Genomic DNA, 20057 nt, shown 5'->3' on the forward strand with positions numbered 1-20057 from the left:
CATGCAGAATAATGGACCTCATATAATGCTCCATATAGAATAATGGACACCATATAATGCTCCATACAGTATAAGTGACCCCATACAATGCTCCATACATAATAATAGGCTCCATACAGAACAAAGGGCCCCATATAATGCTCCATACAGAACAATGGGTCCCATATATTTCTCCATACAGTATAATGGGCCTCTTATAATGCTCCATGCAGAATAATGGGCCCCATATAATGCTCCACACAGTATAACAGGCCCCATATATTGCTCCATACAGAATAATGGGCCCCATATATTGCTCCATACAGAATGGGTCCCATATAATGCTCCATATAGAATAGGTCCCATATAATGCTCCATACTGTATGGGCCACATGTATTGCTCCACACATAAAAAAACTCACCTCTCTTCGCTGGCCGTAGTTCCGAACTCCTCAGCGTCGCCATCTTCCGGCTCTTTGCACTGTGACTGCTCAGAGCAGAGGGCGCCCAGTAGTGGCATCATTGCGCCCTCTGCCCTGAGACGTCACAGTCAGCAACCGCAGAAGACACCAGCTGTGGACGAACAGGGAAAGGCAAGTATTGCAGGTGCCGAAAACCTGAGGAAGCGAGGGGCCCACTCGCGGGCGCTGGCACTGGGCTCCCGACTCACAGGCTCCATAGTGTGCTGGACCTCAGCACTTGCCTGCGTGGATCAGCTGGTGATGCCGGCCTTGGGTGAGCTTGCCCCGTACCCGGCAGGTAAAGGCTATGTTGTGGCTCATTCTTCCTTCAGTTTTTTCACGAACAAGTGTTTCATCAGTGATTTCCGTGAGAGATTTCTCAGAGTGTGGTCCAGCTAGCATCAGTCTTTCTCGTAAGTGAAAAAGTAAAAGTTTCTCCACCTCCTAACAGTCCATGAAAATTGGACAATAGCTGGATGGCATCCGAGTGCAGTGTCATTTTTTCACAGACCCATAGACGTGCATTGCTGATTTCGATCTGACACTTGGATCAATATCGGACATCTTTCTGCGATTTAGCACGGACCAATCGTCTGCGGAAAATCACCGACATCTGACTGACTCCATTCTCTGCAATAGATACCAACGCTATGTGGGAAAACACGCATGTCTGAATGCGGCCTAACAGCCAGGACCTACCTCAAAGGGTATGTTTCCACGTTCAGGAAACGCTGCGTTGAGCCGTAGCGTCAAAAACGCAGCGTCCAGATGTTACAGCACAGTGGAGGGGATTTCATGAAATCAAGTCTCCACTATGCATTAAAAGATGCATGTGGCATACCCGCGAAAACGCACATGCGGCGCGTCTTTTCAGAACGCAGCATGTCCTTAGATTGCAGAAACAACGCAAGGACAGCGCAGGTGACCTGCCAGTGACCTCAGGTGCAGACTTTACCTGCGTAGAATCCTGACCAAATCCTGATGCAATCCTGAACGTGGACACATACCCTAACCGCACAACACTGCTCCTTTGATGAAAAATAAAAAAGTTATGGTACGTCTTTTTTTTATTTTGTACCAAAGTTTATTTTTTTTAAGATACTAAAACAGTAAAAACCCCACAGTATGCCAAGTTTGGTATCAGAGTTTTCCAGGTCCATTCACCCCTCATTGGAAGGGGGTCTAACCGTTACCCCCCACAGATCCCACAGGCAGGGTGGCAGGACCCCCGTCCCTGAGCTAGTCCTCCTTAGTGGAGCTGCCCCTTCTTCTCAGTCCTCCAGGCACTGTCATCGCACCGTTCGCCCCATTCTCCTGCTCCTGTGCTGGCAATGGAAGAGGCGGGCACCGGCCAAAAATGAAAAGCCCCAGTGTTGCCGCTTCCAAGCTTCATTCCATGCTCATATTTGGTGCTGGCTGCACAGGAATTTCCCGGCATCCCCCACACGCATGTCTGTCACCCTGGCTTGACATTAGAGACAGCACCAGGGGAGGGGAGAGGCAACAAAGTAAAGGTGGAGGAGCCCGATACACAGCGGGGAGACAGCGAGGTGCTGCCGGCCGGGACCCGCCACACATGCGCCTCCTGCTCTGCGCCCTCCTCACTGTCTGTATAGCAGGTAAGCATCATCCTATGGCCGCTCTCCAGCATGCGCGTCCTCTGTGGTGACTCAGCTCCCGTCTGCACCGAGGGCCTGGACATAGATGGCCGTGTATATGGAGTGCAGGTGACTGCTGTGGAGAAGTTGTACTGGGCACCAGTCAGCCATGACACATTATGTGGAGAAGTTGTGCTGGGCACCAGTCAGCCATGACACATTATGTGGAGAAGTTGTGCTGGGCACCAGTCAGCCATGACACCTTATGTGGAGAAGTTGTGCTGGGTACCAGTCAGCCATGACACATTATGTGGAGAAGTTGTACTGGGTACCAGTCAGCCATGACACCTTATGTGGAGAAGTTGTGCTGGGCACCAGTCAGCCATGACACCTTATGTGGAGAAGTTGTGCTGGGTACCAGTCAGCCATGACACATTATGTGGAGAAGTTGTGCTGGGTACCAGTCAGCCATGACACATTATGTGGAGAAGTTGTGCTGGGCACCAGTCAGACATGACACATTATGTGGAGAAGTTGTACTGGGTACCAGTCAGCCATGACACATTATGTGGAGAAGTTGTACTGGGCACCAGTCAGACATGACACATTATGTGGAGAAGTTGTACTGGGTACCAGTCAGACATGACACATTATGTGGAGAAGTTGTACTGGGTACCAGTCAGCCATGACACATTATGTGGAGAAGTTGTGCTGGGCACCAGTCAGCCATGACACCTTATGTGGAGAAGTTGTACTGGGCACCAGTCAGCCATGACACCTTATGTGGAGAAGTTGTGCTGGGCACCAGTCAGACATGACACATGTGGAGAAGTTGTACTGGGTACCAGTCAGCCATGACACATTATGTGGAGAAGTTGTGCTGGGCACCAGTCAGCCATGACACATTATGTGGAGAAGTTGTGCTGGGCACCAGTCAGCCATGACACCTTATGTGGAGAAGTTGTGCTGGGCACCAGTCAGCCATGACACATTATGTGGAGAAGTTGTACTGGGTACCAGTCAGCCATGACACCTTATGTGGAGAAGTTGTGCTGGGTACCAGTCAGCCATGACACATTATGTGGAGAAGTTGTACTGGGCACCAGTCAGCCATGACACATTATGTGGAGAAGTTGTACTGGGTACCAGTCAGCCATGACACATTATGTGGAGAAGTTGTACTGGGCACCAGTCAGCCATGACACCTTATGTGGAGAAGTTGTGCTGGGTACCAGTCAGCCATGACACCTTATGTGGAGAAGTTGTGCTGGGTACCAGTCAGACATGACACATTATATAGAGAAGTTGTACTGGGCACCAGTCAGACATGACACATTATGTGGAGAAGTTGTGCTGGGTGTTGTGAATTCTGTGGCTGAGTTCACTTCTGTGGTCACAAGTGGTATTGCAGTCTCTGGGCTTCCTCCCTCAGGTGTTTTGGTGAGCTCGTTGGCTGCCTTGCTATTTAGCTCCACCTGAGTCTGTCTTCCTTGCTCCTTGTCAATGTTCCAGTGTTGGATCTGAGCTACTGCATCTTTCCTTGGGCCTGCTGCTCTGCTAGATAAGTGCTTCTAGTTTGTTTTCTGTTTTTTCTGTCCAACTTGCTATTAACTTTTGCTGGAAGCTCTGAGAAGCAAAGGGGTGCACCGCCGTGCTGTTAGTTCGGCACGGTGGGTCTTTTTGCCCCTTTGCGTGGTTTTCGTTTTAGGGTTTTTTGTAGACTGCATAGTTCTCTTTGCTATCCTCGCTCTGTCTAGAATATCGGGCCTCACTTTGCTGAATCTATTTCATTCCTACGTTTGTCTTTTCATCTTGCTAACAGTCATTATATGTGGGGGGCTGCCTATTCCTTTGGGGTATTTCTCTGAGGTAAGTCAGGCTTGTATTTCTATCTTCAGGCTAGTCAGCTCCTCAGGCAGTGCCGAGTTGCATAGGTAGTGATAGGCGCAATCCACTGCTGCTTATAGTTGTGTGAGGATAGATCAGGTACTGCAGTCTACAGAGATTCCACGTCTCAGAGCTCGTCCTATTGTTTTTGGTTATTGCCAGATCTCTGTATGTGCGCTGATTACTGCACGCTGTGTTGCCTGCCATAACAGTACAAGGAGCCAAACCAATGATTCCCAATAGAGGGAAAAAAGAAATCCTGACATCATTTTTTTTTTCTTAGCTCTGTCTTCAGTCTTTTTTTTTTTCCCCTAGACATTAGAGTGCTTCAGGACACAGCTGTGGACATGGATATTCAGGCTCTGTGCTCCTCAATGGATAATCTCGTTGTAAATGTACAAAAGATTCAAGATACTATTGATCAGAAATCGATGCTAGAACCAAGAATTCCGATTCCTGATTTGTTTTTTGGTGACAGAACTAAGTTCCTGAGCTTCAGAAATAATTGTAAGCTATTTTTGGCCTTGAAACCTCATTCTTCTGGTAATCCTATTCAACAGGTTTTGATTATTATTTCTTTTTTGCGCGGCGACCCACAGGACTGGGCGTTTTCTCTTGCACCAGGAGATTCTGCATTGAGTAATGTTGATGCATTTTTCCAGGCGCTGGGATTGCTTTACGATGAGCCTAATTCAGTGGATCAGGCTGAGAAAAATCTGCTGGCTTTATGCCAGGGTCAGGATGATGTAGAAGTATATTGTCAGAAATTTAGGAAGTGGTCAGTACTCACTCTGTGGAATGAATCTGCACTAGCGGCTTTGTTCAGAAAGGGTCTCTCTGAAGCTCTTAAGGATGTAATGGTGGGATTTCCTATGCCTGCTGGTTTGAATGAGTCTATGTCCTTGGCCATTCAGATCGGTCGTCGCTTGCGCGAGCGTAAATCTGTGCACCATCTGGCGGTATTGTCTGAGAGTAAACCTGAGCCTATGCAGTGCGACAGGACTATGACTAAAGTAGAACGGCAAGAACACAGACGTCTGAACAGACTGTGTTTCTATTGTGGTGATTCTACTCATGCTATTTTTAATTGTCCTAAACGCACTAGGCGGTTCGATAGCTCTGCCGTTATTGGTACTGTACAGTCCAAATTCCTTTTGTCCATTACCTTAATGTGCTCTTTGTCATCGTATTCTGTCATGGCGTTTGTGGATTCAGGCGCTGCCCTGAATCTGATGGATTTGGATTATGCTAAACGTTGTGGATTTTTCTTGGAGCCTTTGCGGTGTCCTATTCCGTTGAGAGGAATTGATGCTACACCTTTGGCCAAGAATAAGCCTCAGTACTGGGCCCAGCTGACCATGTGCATTGCTCCTGCACATCAGGAAGTTATTCGCTTTCTGGTACTGCATAATTTGCTTGATGTGGTCGTGTTGGGGTTGCCATTGCTACAAACCCATAATCCAGTATTGGATTGGAACTCTATGTCGGTAACCAGCTGGGGTTGTCAGGGAGTACATGGTGATGTTCCATTTTTGTCTATTTCGTCATCCATTCCTTCTGACATCCCAGAGTTCTTGTCGGACTTTCAGGATGTATTTGAAGAGTCCAAGTCTGATGCCCTACCTCCGCATAGGAATTGTGATTGTGCTATCGATTTGATTCCTGGTAGTAAATTCCCTAAGGGTCGTTTATTTAATTTGTCCGTACCTGAACACACCGCTATGCGTAGTTATGTGAAGGAGTCCCTGGAGAAGGGACATATTTGCCCATCGTCGTCACCATTGGGAGCAGGGTTCTTTTTTGTAGCCAAGAAGGATGGTTCGCTAAGACCGTGTATTGATTACCGCCTTCTTAATAAGATCACTGTTAAGTTTCAGTATCCCTTGCCATTGATTTCTGACTTGTTTGCTCGGATTAAGGGGGCTAGTTGGTTTACTAAGATTGATCTTCGTGGTGCGTATAATCTGGTGAGAATCAGGCAGGGAGATGAATGGAAAACGGCATTTAATACGCCCGAGGGTCATTTTGAGTATCTGGTGATGCCGTTCGGACTTGCCAATGCTCCATCTGTTTTTCAGTCTTTTATGCATGACATTTTCCGTGAGTATCTGGATAAATTCTTGATTGTTTACTTGGATGACATTTTGATCTTCTCAGATGATTGGGAGTCTCATGTGAAGCAAGTCAGAATGGTTTTCCAGGTACTGCGTGCTAATTCCTTGTTCGTGAAGGGATCAAAGTGTCTCTTCGGTGTGCAGAAAGTTTCATTTTTGGGGTTCATCTTTTCCCCTTCTACTATCGAGATGGATCCGGTTAAGGTTCAGGCCATCCAGGATTGGACTCAGCCGACATCTCTAAAAAGTCTGCAGAAATTCCTGGGCTTTGCTAATTTTTATCGTCGCTTCATCTGTAATTTTTCTAGCATTGCCAGACCATTGACCGATTTGACCAAGAAGGGTGCTGATTTGGTTAATTGGTCTTCTGCTGCCGTGGAAGCTTTTCAGGAGTTGAAGCGTCGTTTTTGCTGTGCCCCTGTGTTGTGTCAACCTGATGTTTCTCTTCCGTTCCAGGTCGAGGTTGATGCTTCTGAGATTGGTGCAGGGGCGGTTTTGTCACAGAGAGGTTCTGGTTGCTCAGTGTTCAAACCATGTGCTTTCTTTTCCAGGAAATTTTCTGCTGCTGAGCGTAATTATGATGTGGGCAACCGAGAGTTGCTGGCCATGAAGTGGGCATTCGAGGAGTGGCGTCATTGGCTTGAGGGTGCTAAGCATCGCGTGGTGGTTTTGACTGATCATAAGAACCTTACTTATCTCGAGTCTGCCAAGCGCTTGAATCCTAGACAGGCCCGTTGGTCGTTATTTTTTGCTCGTTTTGATTTTGTGATTTCATACCTTCCGGGCTCTAAAAATGTGAAGGTGGATGCTCTGTCTAGGAGTTTTGTGCCCGACTCTCCGGGGTTATCTGAGCCGGCGAGTATCCTCAAGGAAGGAGTCATTGTGTCTGCCATCTCCCCTGATTTGCGGAGAGTGTTGCAGAAATTTCAGGCTAATAAACCTGATCGTTGTCCGGCCGAGAAACTGTTCGTCCCTGATAGGTGGACTAGTAAAGTTATCTCTGAACTTCATTGTTCGGTGCTGGCCGGTCATCCAGGAATCTTTGGTACCAGGGAGTTGGTTGCTAGATCCTTCTGGTGGCCATCTCTGTCACGGGATGTGCGTGCTTTTGTGCAGTCCTGTGGAATTTGTGCTAGGGCTAAGCCCTGCTGTTCACGTGCCAGTGGGTTGCTTTTGCCCTTGCCGGTCCCGAAGAGGCCTTGGACACATATTTCGATGGATTTCATTTCTGACCTTCCCGTTTCTCAAAAAATGTCGGTCATTTGGGTGGTCTGTGATCGCTTTTCTAAAATGGTCCATCTGGTGCCCTTGGTTAAATTGCCTTCCTCCTCTGATTTGGTGCCTTTGTTCTTCCAGCATGTGGTTCGTTTACATGGCATTCCTGAGAATATTGTTTCTGACAGAGGTTCCCAGTTTGTCTCAAGGTTCTGGCGAGCCTTTTGTGGTAGGATGGGCATTGACCAGGACAGGTTGAGTCTTCGGACTGTCCTGGTGTGGATTCTGTGGTGGACAGGTTGCAGCAGATCTGGACTCAGGTAGTGGACAATTTGACCTTGTCCCAGGAGAAGGCTCAGCTTTTCGCTAATCGCAGACGCCGTGTGGGACCCCGACTTCGTGTTGGGGATCTGGTTTGGTTATCTTCTCGTCATATTCCTATGAAGGTTTCCTCTCCTAAATTTAAACCTCGTTTTATTGGTCCGTATAGGATTTCTGAGATTCTCAATCCGGTGTCTTTTCGTCTGATCCTTCCAGACTCCTTTTCCATACATAATGTATTCCATAGGTCGTTGTTGAGGAGATACGTGGCACCTATGGTTCCATCTGTGGAGCCTCCTGCCCCTGTTTTGGTGGAGGGGGAATTGGAGTATATTGTGGAGAAGATTTTGGATTCTCGTGTCTCTAGACGGAAACTCCAGTATCTGGTCAAATGGAAGGGTTATGCTCAGGAAGATAATTCCTGGGTTTTTGCCTCTGATGTCCATGCCCCAGATCTTGTTCGTGCCTTTCATGTGGCTCATCCTGGTCGGCCTGGGGGTTCTGGTGAGGGTTCGGTGACCCCTCCTCAAGGGGGGGGTACTGTTGTGAATTCTGTGGCTGAGTTCACTTCTGTGGTCACAAGTGGTATTGCAGTCTCTGGGCTTCCTCCCTCAGGTGTTTTGGTGAGCTCGTTGGCTGCCTTGCTATTTAGCTCCACCTGAGTCTGTCTTCCTTGCTCCTTGTCAATGTTCCAGTGTTGGATCTGAGCTACTGCATCTTTCCTTGGGCCTGCTGCTCTGCTAGATAAGTGCTTCTAGTTTGTTTTCTGTTTTTTCTGTCCAGCTTGCTATTAACTTTTGCTGGAAGCTCTGAGAAGCAAAGGGGTGCACCGCCGTGCTGTTAGTTCGGCACGGTGGGTCTTTTTGCCCTTTTGCGTGGTTTTCGTTTTAGGGTTTTTTGTAGACTGCATAGTTCTCTTTGCTATCCTCGCTCTGTCTAGAATATCGGGCCTCACTTTGCTGAATCTATTTCATTCCTACGTTTGTCTTTTCATCTTGCTAACAGTCATTATATGTGGGGGGCTGCCTATTCCTTTGGGGTATTTCTCTGAGGTAAGTCAGGCTTGTATTTCTATCTTCAGGCTAGTCAGCTCCTCAGGCAGTGCCGAGTTGCATAGGTAGTGATAGGCGCAATCCACTGCTGCTTATAGTTGTGTGAGGATAGATCAGGTACTGCAGTCTACAGAGATTCCACGTCTCAGAGCTCGTCCTATTGTTTTTGGTTATTGCCAGATCTCTGTATGTGCGCTGATTACTGCACGCTGTGTTGCCTGCCATAACAGCTGGGTACCAGTCAGCCATGACACATTATGTGGAGAAGTTGTACTGGGTACCAGTCAGCCATGACACATTATGTGGAGAAGTTGTGCTGGGCACCAGTCAGCCATGACACATTATGTGGAGAAGTTGTGCTGGGCACCAGTCAGCCATGACACCTTATGTGGAGAAGTTGTGCTGGGTACCAGTCAGCCATGACACATTATGTGGAGAAGTTGTACTGGGTACCAGTCAGCCATGACACATTATGTGGAGAAGTTGTGCTGGGCACCAGTCAGCCATGACACCTTATGTGGAGAAGTTGTGCTGGGTACCAGTCAGCCATGACACATTATGTGGAGAAGTTGTACTGGGCACCAGTCAGACATGACACATTATGTGGAGAAGTTGTGCTGGGCACCAGTCAGCCATGACACATTATGTGGAGAAGTTGTGCTGGGCACCAGTCAGCATGGCACATTATGTGGAGAAATTGTACTGGGCACCAGTCAGCCATGACACATTATGTGGAGAAGTTGTGCTGGGTACCAGTCAGCCATGACACCTTATGTGGAGAAGTTGTGCTGGGCACCAGTCAGACATGACACATTATGTGGAGAAGTTGTACTGGGTACCAGTCAGCCATGACACCTTATGTGGAGAAGTTGTGCTGGGCACCAGTCAGACATGACACATTATGTGGAGAAGTTGTGCTGGGCACCAGTCAGCCATGACACATTATGTGGAGAAGTTGTACTGGGCACCAGTCAGCCATAACACATTATGTGGAGAAGTTGTACTGGGCGCCAGTCAGCCATAACACATTATGTGGAGAAGTTGTGCTGGGCAACAGTCAGCCATGGCACATTATGTGGAGAAGTTGTGCTGGGCACCAGTCAGACATGACACATTATGTGGAGAAGTTGTGCTGGGCACCAGTCAGCCATGACACATTATGTGGAGAAGTTGTACTGGGCACCAGTCAGCCATGACACCTTATGTGGAGAAGTTGTGTTGGGCACCAGTCAGACATGACACATTATGTGGAGAAGTTGTACTGGGCACCAGTCAGCCATGACACCTTATGTGGAGAAGTTGTGCTGGGCAACAGTCAGCCATGGCACATTATGTGGAGAAGTTGTGCTGGGCACCAGTCAGCCATGGCACATTATGTGGAGAAGTTGTGCTGGGCAACAGTCAGCCATGGCACATTATGTGGAGAAGTTGTGCTGGGCACCAGTCAGCCATGGCACATTATGTGGAGAAGTTGTGCTGGGCACCGGTCAGCCTTGATACATTATGTTCGGAAGTTGTGCTGGGCACCAGTCAGCCATGGCACATTATGTGGAGAAGTTGTGCTGGGCACCAGTCAGCCATGACACATTATGTTCGGAAGTTGTGCTGGGCACCAGTCAGCCATGGCACATTATGTGGAGAAGTTGTGCTGGGCAACAGTCAGACTTGACACATTGTGTGGAGAAGTTGTTCCGGGCAACAGTCAGCCATGGCACGTTATGTGGAGAAGTTGTGCTGGGCACCAGTCATCCATGAAACTTTATGTGGAGAAGTTGTGCTGGGCACCAGTCAGCCATGACACATTATATAGAGAAGTTGTGCTGGGCACCAGTCAGCCATGACACATTATGTGGAGAAGTTGTACTGGGCACCAGTCAGCCATGACACATTATGTGGAGAAGTTGTACTGGGCACCAGTCAGCTATGAAACATTATGTGGAGAAGTTGTGCTGGGCACCAGTCAGCCATGACACATTATGTGGAGAAGTTGTGCTGGGCACCAGTCAGCCATGACACATTATGTGGAGAAGTTGTGCTGGGCACCAGTCAGCCATGACACATTATGTGGAGAAGTTGTGCTGGGCGCCAGTCAGCCATGACACATTATGTGAAGAAGTAGTGCAGGGTACCAGTCAGCCATAACACATTACGTGAAGAAGTTGTGCAGGGCACCAGTCAGCCATGACACATTATGTGGAGAAGTTGTACTGGGCACCAGTCAGCCATGACACATTATGTGGAGAAGTTGTGCTGGGCACCAGTCAGCTATGACACATTATGTGGAGAAGTTGTGCTGGGCACCAGTCATCCATGAAACTTTATGTGGAGAAGTTGTGCAGGGCACCAGTCAGCCATGACACATTATATAGAGAAGTTGTGCTGGGCACCAGTCAGCCATGACACATTATGTGGAGAAGTTGTGCTGGGCACCAGTCAGCCATGACACATTATGTGGAGAAGTTGTGCTGGGCACCAGTCAGCCATGACACATTATGTGGAGAAGTTGTGCTGGGCACCAGTCATCCATGAAACTTTATGTGGAGAAGTTGTGCAGGGCACCAGTCAGCCATGACACATTATATAGAGAAGTTGTGCTGGGCACCAGTCAGCCATGACACATTATGTGGAGAAGTTGTGCTGGGCACCAGTCAGCCATGACACATTATGTGGAGAAGTTGTACTGGGCACCAGTCAGCCATGACACATTATGTGGAGAAGTTGTGCTGGTCACCAGTCAGCTATGACACATTATGTGGAGAAGTTGTGCTGGGCACCAGTCAGCCATGACACATTATGTGGAGAAGTTGTGCTGGTCACCAGTCAGCCATGACACATTATGTGGAGAAGTTGTGCTGGGCACCAGTCAGCCATGACACATTATGTGGAGAAGTTGTGCTGGTCACCAGTCAGCTATGACACATTATGTGGAGAAGTTGTGCTGGGCACCAGTCAGCCATGACACATTATGTGGAGAAGTTGTACTGGGCACCAGTCAGCCATGGCACATTATGTGGAGAAGTTGTGCTGGTCACCAGTCAGCTATGACACATTATGTGGAGAAGTTGTGCTGGGTACCAGTCAGCCATGGCACATTATGTGGAGAAGTTGTGCTGGGCACCAGTCAGCCATGACACATTATGTGGAGAAGTTGTACTGGGCACCAGTCAGCCATGACACATTATGTGGAGAAGTTGTACTGGGCACCAGTCAGCTATGAAACATTATGTGGAGAAGTTGTGCTGGGCACCAGTCAGCCATGACACATTATGTGGAGAAGTTGTGCTGGGCACAGTCAGCCATGACACATTATGTGGAGAAGTTGTGCTGGGCGCCAGTCAGCCATGACACATTATGTGAAGAAGTAGTGCAGGGTACCAGTCAGCCATAACACATTACGTGAAGAAGTTGTGCAGGGCACCAGTCAGCCATGACACATTATGTGGAGAAGTTGTACTGGGCACCAGTCAGCCATGACACATTATGTGGAGAAGTTGTGCTGGGCACCAGTCAGCCATGACACATTATGTGGAGAAGTTGTGCTGGGCACCAGTCAGCCATGACACATTATGTGGAGAAGTTGTGCTGGGCACCAGTCTGCCATGACACATTATGTGGAGAAGTTGTGCTGGGCACCAGTCTGCCATGACACATTATGTGGAGAAGTTGTGCTGGGCACCAGTCAGCCATGACACATTATGTGGAGAAGTTGTGCTGGGCACCAGTCAGCCATGACACATTATGTGGAGAAGTTGTGCTGGGCACCAGTCAGCCATGGCACATTATGTGGAGAAGTTGTGCTGGGCACCAGTCAGCCATGGCACATTATGTGGAGAAGTTGTGCCGGGCACCAGTCAGCCATGACACATTATGTGGAGAAGTTGTGCTGGGCACCAGTCAGCCATATCATATCATATATTTCATTATTATGTGGAGCACATTTATTTAAAGGAGTTGTCCACTACTTGGATAACCCCTTTTTAATTGAAGTTGTACTCGGCACCAGTCAGCTATGACACATTATGTGGAGAAGTTGTGCTGGGCACCAGTCAACCAGTCAGCCATGGCACATTATGTGGAGAAGTTGTGCTGCATGACACATTATGTGGAGAGGTTGTGCAGGGCACCAGTCAGCCATGGCACATTATGTGGAGAAGTTGTGCTGGGTACCAGTCAGCCATGGCACATTATGTGGAGAAGTTGTGCTGGGCACCAGTCAGCCATGACACATTATGTGGAGAAGTTGTACTGGGCACCAGTCAGCCATGACACATTATGTGGAGAAGTTGTGCTGGGCACCAGTCAGCCATGACACATTATGTGGAGAAGTTGTACTGGGCACCAGTCAGCCATGACACATTATGTGGAGAAGTTGTACTGGGCACCAGTCAGCCATGACACATTATGTGGAGAAGTTGTACTGGGCACCAGTCAGCCATGACACATTATGTGGAGAAGTTGTGCTGGGCACCAGTCAGCCATGACACATTATGTGGAGAAGTTGTGCTGGGCGCCAGTCAGCCATGACACATTATGTGAAGAAGTAGTGCAGGGTACCAGTCAGCCATAACACATTACGTGAAGAAGTTGTGCAGGGCACCAGTCAGCCATGACACATTATGTGAAGAAGTAGTGCAGGGTACCAGTCAGCCATAACACATTACGTGAAGAAGTTGTGCTGGGCACCAGTCAGCCATGACACATTATGTGGAGAAGTTGTGCTGGGCACCAGTCAGCCATGACACATTGTGTGGAGAAGTTGTGCTGGGCCCCAGTCAGCCATGGCACATTATGTGGAGAAGTTGTGCTGCATGACACATTATGTGGAGAGGTTGTGCAGGGCACCAGTCAGCCATGGCACATTATGTGGAGAAGTTGTGCTGGGTACCAGTCAGCCATGGCACATTATGTGGAGAAGTTGTACTGGGCACCAGTCAGCCATGACACATTATGTGGAGAAGTTGTGCTGGGCACCAGTCAGCCATGGCACATTATGTGGAGAAGTTGTGCTGGGCACCAGTCAGCCATAACACATTATGTGGAGAAGTAGTGCAGGGTACCAGTCAGCCATAACACATTACGTGAAGAAGTTGTGCAGGGCACCAGTCAGCCTTGACACATTATGTGGAGAAGTTGTGCTGGGCACCAGTCAACCAGTCAGCCATGGCACATTATGTGGAGAAGTTGTGCTGCATGACACATTATGTGGAGAAGTTGTGCTGGGCACCAGTCAGCCATGACACATTATGTGGAGAAGTTGTGCTGGGCACCAGCTAGCCATGACACATTATGTGGAGAAGTTGTGCCGGGCACCAGTCAGCCATGACACATTATGTGGAGAAGTTGTGCTGGGCACCAGTCAGCCATATCATTTCATTATTATGTGGAGCACATTTATTTAAAGGAGTTGTCCACTACTTGGATAACCCCTTTTTAATTGAAGTTGTACTCGGCACCAGTCAGCTATGACACATTATGTGGAGAAGTTGTGCTGGGCACCAGTCAGCCATGGCACATTAAGTGGAGAAGTTGTGCTGGGCACCAGTCAGCCATGACACATTATGTGGAGAAGTTGTGCTGGGCACCAGTCAGCCATGGCACATTATGTGGAGAAGTTGTGCTGGGCACCAGACATGACACATTATGTGGAGAAGTTGTGCTGGGCAACAGACAGACTTGACACATTGTGTGGAGAAGTTGTGCTGGGCCCCAGTCAGCCATGGCACATTATGTGGAGAAGTTGTGCTGCATGACACATTATGTGGAGAGGTTGTGCAGGGCACCAGTCAGCCATGACACATTATATAGAGAAGTTGTGCAGGGCACCAGTCAGCCATGACACATTATGTGGAGAAGTTGTGCTGGGCACCAGTCAGCCATGACACGTTATGTGGAGAAGTTGTACTGGGCACCAGTCAGCCATGACACATTATGTGGAGAAGTAGTGCAGGGCACCAGTCAGCCATGACACATTATGTGAAGAAGTAGTGCAGGGCACCAGTCAGCCATAACACATTACGTGAAGAAGTTGTGCAGGGCACCAGTTAGCCATGACACATTATGTGGAGAAGTAGTGCAGGGCACCAGTTAGCCATGGCACATTATGTGGAGATGTAGTGCAGGGCACCAGTAAGCCATGGCACATTATGTGGAGAAGTAGTGCAGGGCACCAGTCAGCTATGGCACATTACGTGAAGAAGTTGTGCAGGGCACCAGTCAGCCATGACACATTATGTGGAGAAGTAGTGCAGGGGACCAGTCAGCTATGGCACATTATGTGGAGTAGTTGTGCTGGGCAGCAGTCAGCATGGCACATTATGTGGAGTAGTGCAGGGCACTAGTCAGCCATGGCACAATACACTAACTCCATTAATAATTCATGCCCTTCTGCTGCATTTTCGGTACTATCTATCATATATTTCATTATTATGTGGAGCACATTTATTTAAAGGAGTTGTCCACTACTTGGATAACCCCTTTTTAATTGAAGTAGTCCCCCTCAGGCCTGTCCCACACGTCCAGATAATTCCGGTACCGGAAAAATCGGTACCGGAGTTATCCGTGTCCGTGTGTCCGTGAGCTCACGTAGGCCATCCGTGTGGCACACGTGTGCCGACTGGGTACCACACGGAGCGTGCAAGAGACAGCGCTAGAGATAAGCGCTGTCCCCTGCATCTGGTGCTGAAGCCGCAATTCATATCTTCTCTCCAGCAGCGTTCGCTGGAGAGAAGATATGAAAAATCCTTTTTTTTTTTCTTTTTTTTTCGTGTTTAAAATAAAGATCCCTGTCCCCAAACCCCCTCCCACCCCCTGTGCGCCCACCTCCCCTCCCCTCCCCCGCTGTTAATAAAATAACTCACCCGGCTCCCTCGCAGTGTCCTCTCCGCGCCGCACCTTCTCCTGTATGAGCGGTCACGTGGTGCCGCCCATTACAGTGATGAATATGCGGCTCCACCCCTATGGGAGGTGGAGCCGCATATTCATGACTGTAATCGGCGGCACCACGTGACTGCTCATACAGGAGAAGCTACGGCGAGGACAGGACGCTGCGAGGGAGCCGGGTGAGTATTTTATTAACAGCGGGGGGGGAGGAGCGCACAAGGGGTGGGAGGGGGCTGGGGACAGGGATCTTTATTTTAAACACGAAAAAAAAAAAAAGGATTTTTCATATCTTCTCTCCAGCGAACCCTGCTGGAGAGAAGATATGAATGGCGGCTTCAGCATCACGTGGGGGGGACAGCGCTAACTGCGCTAACTGTAGCGCTGTCTCCTGCACGGCACACGGACTGCACACGGACAGCATCCGTGTGCGGTACGTGTTTTACACGGACCCATTGACTTTAATGGGTCCGTGTAATCCGTGCGCTCCCACGAACACTGACATGTCTCCATGTTTTGCACACGGACACACGGTCCGTGAAAACACGCTGACATGTGCAGAGACACATTGATTTCAATGTGTCTACGTGAGTCAATGTCTCCGGTACGTGAGGAAACTGTCACCTCACGTACCGGAGCCACTGACGTGTGAAACCGGCCTCATGGAATAAAAAGAACAGAAACCTCCCGTACCAGCGGCGTTCTAGCAATGTCGGCTCTGGGAGTCGTGTGATGCTCTTATGTTTCATTAGCCCTGCAGCTGATCAGTGGCTGGTATTGGGTTTACTTATAGTTGTCCGACATATGTCCTCAGAAAAAGTGCCGCCTAATTGTCTTGTGAATCCTGGCAAACCTGATATCTCTGGGACAGTACCAGTGCTGAAGGTGAGCACCTGTTCTTTTTATTTCACAGGGAGGAACAACTTCATTTTAAGAGGCGTTTTTGTGTTTTCTTTTTTCGCTCCCCTCCTTCCCAGAGCCATAACTTTTTTATTTTTCTGTCAATATGGTCATGTGAGGGCTTTTTTTTTGCGGGACGAGTTGTACTGTGTAACGACACCATTGGTTTTACTATGTCTTGTACTAGAAAACGGGAAAAAAATTCCAAGTGTGGTGAAATTGCAAAAAAAGTGCAATCCCACACTTGTTTTTTGTTTGGCTTTTTTGCTAGGTTCACTAAAATGCTAAAACTGACCTGCCATTGTGATTCTCTAGCGTTTGACAGCGGCATTTAACTGGTTAATAGCGGCAGGTGGATTGTGATTCCACCTGCCGCTATTGCGCGCACATGTCAGCTGTACATAACAGCTGACATGTCGCGACTTTGATGTGGGCTCAGCGCCGGAGCCCACATCAAAGGGGGAGACACGACATGTGCGGTACTAGTACGGGGCATGTCGTGAAGGGGTTAAAAAACACTAAAAGAAATTAAGAGCAAAAAATTTGGTAGTCAGTAATGGCTACTTTTTTAACCAAACATAGGGGACAAATTATGGAATCACTCAATTCTGAGGAAAAAAAATATGGAATCATGAAAAACAAACAAACAAAAAACACTCCAAAACATCACTAGTATTTTGTTGCACCACCTCTGTCTTTTATAACAGCTTGCAGTCTCTGAGGCATGGACTTAATGAGTGTCAAACAATACTCTTCATCAATCTGGCTCCAACTTTCTCTGATTTCTGTTGCCAGATCAGCTTTGCAGGTTGGAGCTTTGTCATGGACCATTTTCTTCAACTTCCACCAAGGATTTTTAATTGGATTGAGATCCGGACTATTTGCAGGCCATGACATTGATCTTATGTGTCTTTTTTCAAGGAATGTTTTCACAGTTTTTGCTCTATCGCAGGATGCATTATCATCTTGAAAAATGATTTCATCATCCCCAAACATCCTTTCAATTGATGGGATAAGAAAAGTGTCCAAAATCTACTATATAATTGTCTAAGGGTCACTTCCGTCTGTCTGTCCTTCTGTCACGGTTATTCATTCGCTGATTGGTCTCGCCAGCTGCCTGTCATAGCTGCCGCGACCAATCAGCGACGGGCACACTCCGGAAGAAAATGGCAGCTCCTTACTCCCCGCAGTCAGTGCCTGTCGCCCGCATACTCCCCTCCGGTCACCGCTAACACAGGGTTAATGCCGGCGGTAACGGATCGCGTTATGCCGCGGGTAATGCACTCCTTAACCGCCGCTATTAACCCTGTGTGTCCCCAACTTTTTACTATTGACGCTGCCTATGCGGCATCAATAGTAAAAAATGTAATGTTAAAAATAATTTAAAAAAATCCTGCTATACTAACCCTGCGTTGCAGCTCGCGCCGGCCGCCATCTTCCGTTGAAGGTTCCGGTGGCAGAAGGACCTGCCATGACGTCATGATCATGTGACCGCGACATCATCACAGGCCCTGCGCGGCAAGGACCTGCCATGACATCACGGTCATGTGACCGCGACGTAATCACAGGCCCTGTGCGCCTGCGCTACAAAGACCTGCCATGACGTCACGGTCATGTGACCGCGACGTCATCACAGGTCCTGCGCTAATACCAACCCTGGGACCGGAACCTGCCGTGGACTACAAGGGCTCACTTGGAAAGGTGAGTATATGTTTATTTTTTATTTTTTCACCTGTGACAAACCTGGCTGGGCAATATACTACGTAGCTGGCCAATATACTACATGACTGGCCAATATACCACGTGGCTCTGTGCTGTATACTACTTCGCTGTGCAATATACTACGTCACTGGGCAATATACTACGTCACTGGGCAATATAATACGTGGCTGCGCAATATACTACGTAACTGGGCAATATACTATGTGGCTGGGCAATATACTACGTGGCTGCGCAATATACTACGTCACTAGGCAATATACTACGTAACTGGGCAATGTACTACGTGGCTCGGCAATATACTACGTCACTAGGCAATATACTACGTGACTGGGCAATATACTACGTGGCTGGCCAATATATTACGTCACTGGGCAATATACTACGTGGGCTGTGCAATATACTAAGTGGCTGCGCAATATACTACGTCACTGGGCAATATACTACGTAACTGGGCAATATACTACGTGGCTGGGCAATATACTACGTAGCTCGGCAATATACTACGTGGCTGGGCAATATACTACGTCACTAGGCAATATAATACGTAACTGGGCAATATACTATGGCTGGCCAATATATTACGTCACTGGGCAATATACTACGGGGGCTGTGCAATATACTAGGTAGCTCGGCAATATACTACGTAACTGGGCAATATACTATGTGCTGGGCAATATACTACGTGGCTGCGCAATATACTACGTCACTAGGCAATATGTTACGTAACTGGGCAATATACTACGTGGCTCGGCAATATACTACATCACTAGGCAATATACTACGTGACTGGGCAATATACTACGTGGCTGGCCAATATATTACGTCACTGGGCAATATACTACGTGGGCTGTGCAATATACTAAGTGGCTGCGCAATATACTACGTCACTAGGCAATATACTACGTGGCTGGGCAATATACTACGTAGCTCGGCAATATACTACGTGGCTGGGCAATTGTTGTGAATTCTGTGGCAGAGCTCCCTCCTGTGGTCACAAGAGGTACTTCGGCTGATTCTCTCTGGGAGCTTCCGTTTGTGGAGGAAAGTGGTACTGCGGCTTCTGAGTTTCCTCCCTCAGGTGATCTTGTGAGGTCGTTAGGTGCTTCTCTACTTAACTCCACCTAATGCTTTGATCCATGCTTCCTGTCAATGTTCCAGTGTTGGACTTGTTTTTTCCTGGATCATTCCTGTGGCCTGCTGCTCTGCATAGCTAAGTGCTTCTTTGCTATTTGTTTGCTACTTTTTCTGTCCAGCTTGTCTATTTGTTTTGCTGGAAGCTCTGGGACGCAAAGGGTGTACCTCCGTGTCGTTAGTTCGGTACGGAGGGTCTTTTTGCCCCCTTTGTGTGGTTTTCTTTAGGGTTTTGTGTAGACCGCAAAGTTATCTTTCCTATCCTCGCTCTGTTTAGAAAGTCGGGCCTCACTTTGCTGAATCTGTTTCATCCCTACGTTTGTCTTTTCATCTTACTCACAGTCATTATATGTGGGGGGCTGCCTTTTCCTTTGGGGTATTTCTCTGAGGCAAGGTAGGCTTATTTTCTATCTTCAGGCTAGTTAGTTTCTCAGGCTGTGCCGAGTTGCATAGGCAGAGTTAGGCGCAATCCACGGCTGCCTCTAGTGTTGTTTGGAGAGGATTAGGGATTGCGGTCTGCAGAGTTCCCACGTCTCAGAGCTCGTTCTATGATTTTGGGTTTTTGTCAGATCACTGTATGTGCTCTGACCGCTGTGTCCATTGTGGTACTAAATTGCCTTTCATAACAGTACAGGAAGCCAAAAGTACTAATGATTCTCAATAGAGGGAAAAAAGAAGTTCTGAGACCATTTTTTTTTCTTTGCACTGTGTTTTGCCTTTTTTTTCCCCTAGACATTTGGGTGGTTCAGGACACAGGTGTGGACATGGAGATTCAGGGTCTGTGCTCTTCAATGGAGAATC

General features: G+C 48.1%; 1 protein-coding gene across 3 annotated transcripts in view; it reads left to right on the top strand.

The window, feature by feature from the left end:
• The first annotated feature begins 1901 nt into the window (after window positions 1-1901).
• The window catches only part of MSRB3 (methionine sulfoxide reductase B3), a 374121-nt gene continuing 355965 nt past the window's right edge, over window positions 1902-20057 (top strand). Inside the window, exon 1 of one of the 3 annotated variants that reach the window (XM_069764687.1) lies at window positions 1902-2059. In XM_069764687.1, coding sequence (XP_069620788.1) covers window positions 2017-2059 — 43 coding nt within the window. In that variant the 5' untranslated portion in view covers window positions 1902-2016. The remainder of the gene's footprint in view (window positions 2060-20057) is intronic. The other 2 variants (XM_069764685.1, XM_069764686.1) reach the window with 2 other exon arrangements.

The sequence above is a fragment of the Ranitomeya imitator genome, chromosome 4, assembly GCF_032444005.1.
Source record: "Ranitomeya imitator isolate aRanImi1 chromosome 4, aRanImi1.pri, whole genome shotgun sequence".
In the NCBI taxonomy this organism is placed as follows: domain Eukaryota; kingdom Metazoa; phylum Chordata; class Amphibia; order Anura; family Dendrobatidae; genus Ranitomeya; species Ranitomeya imitator.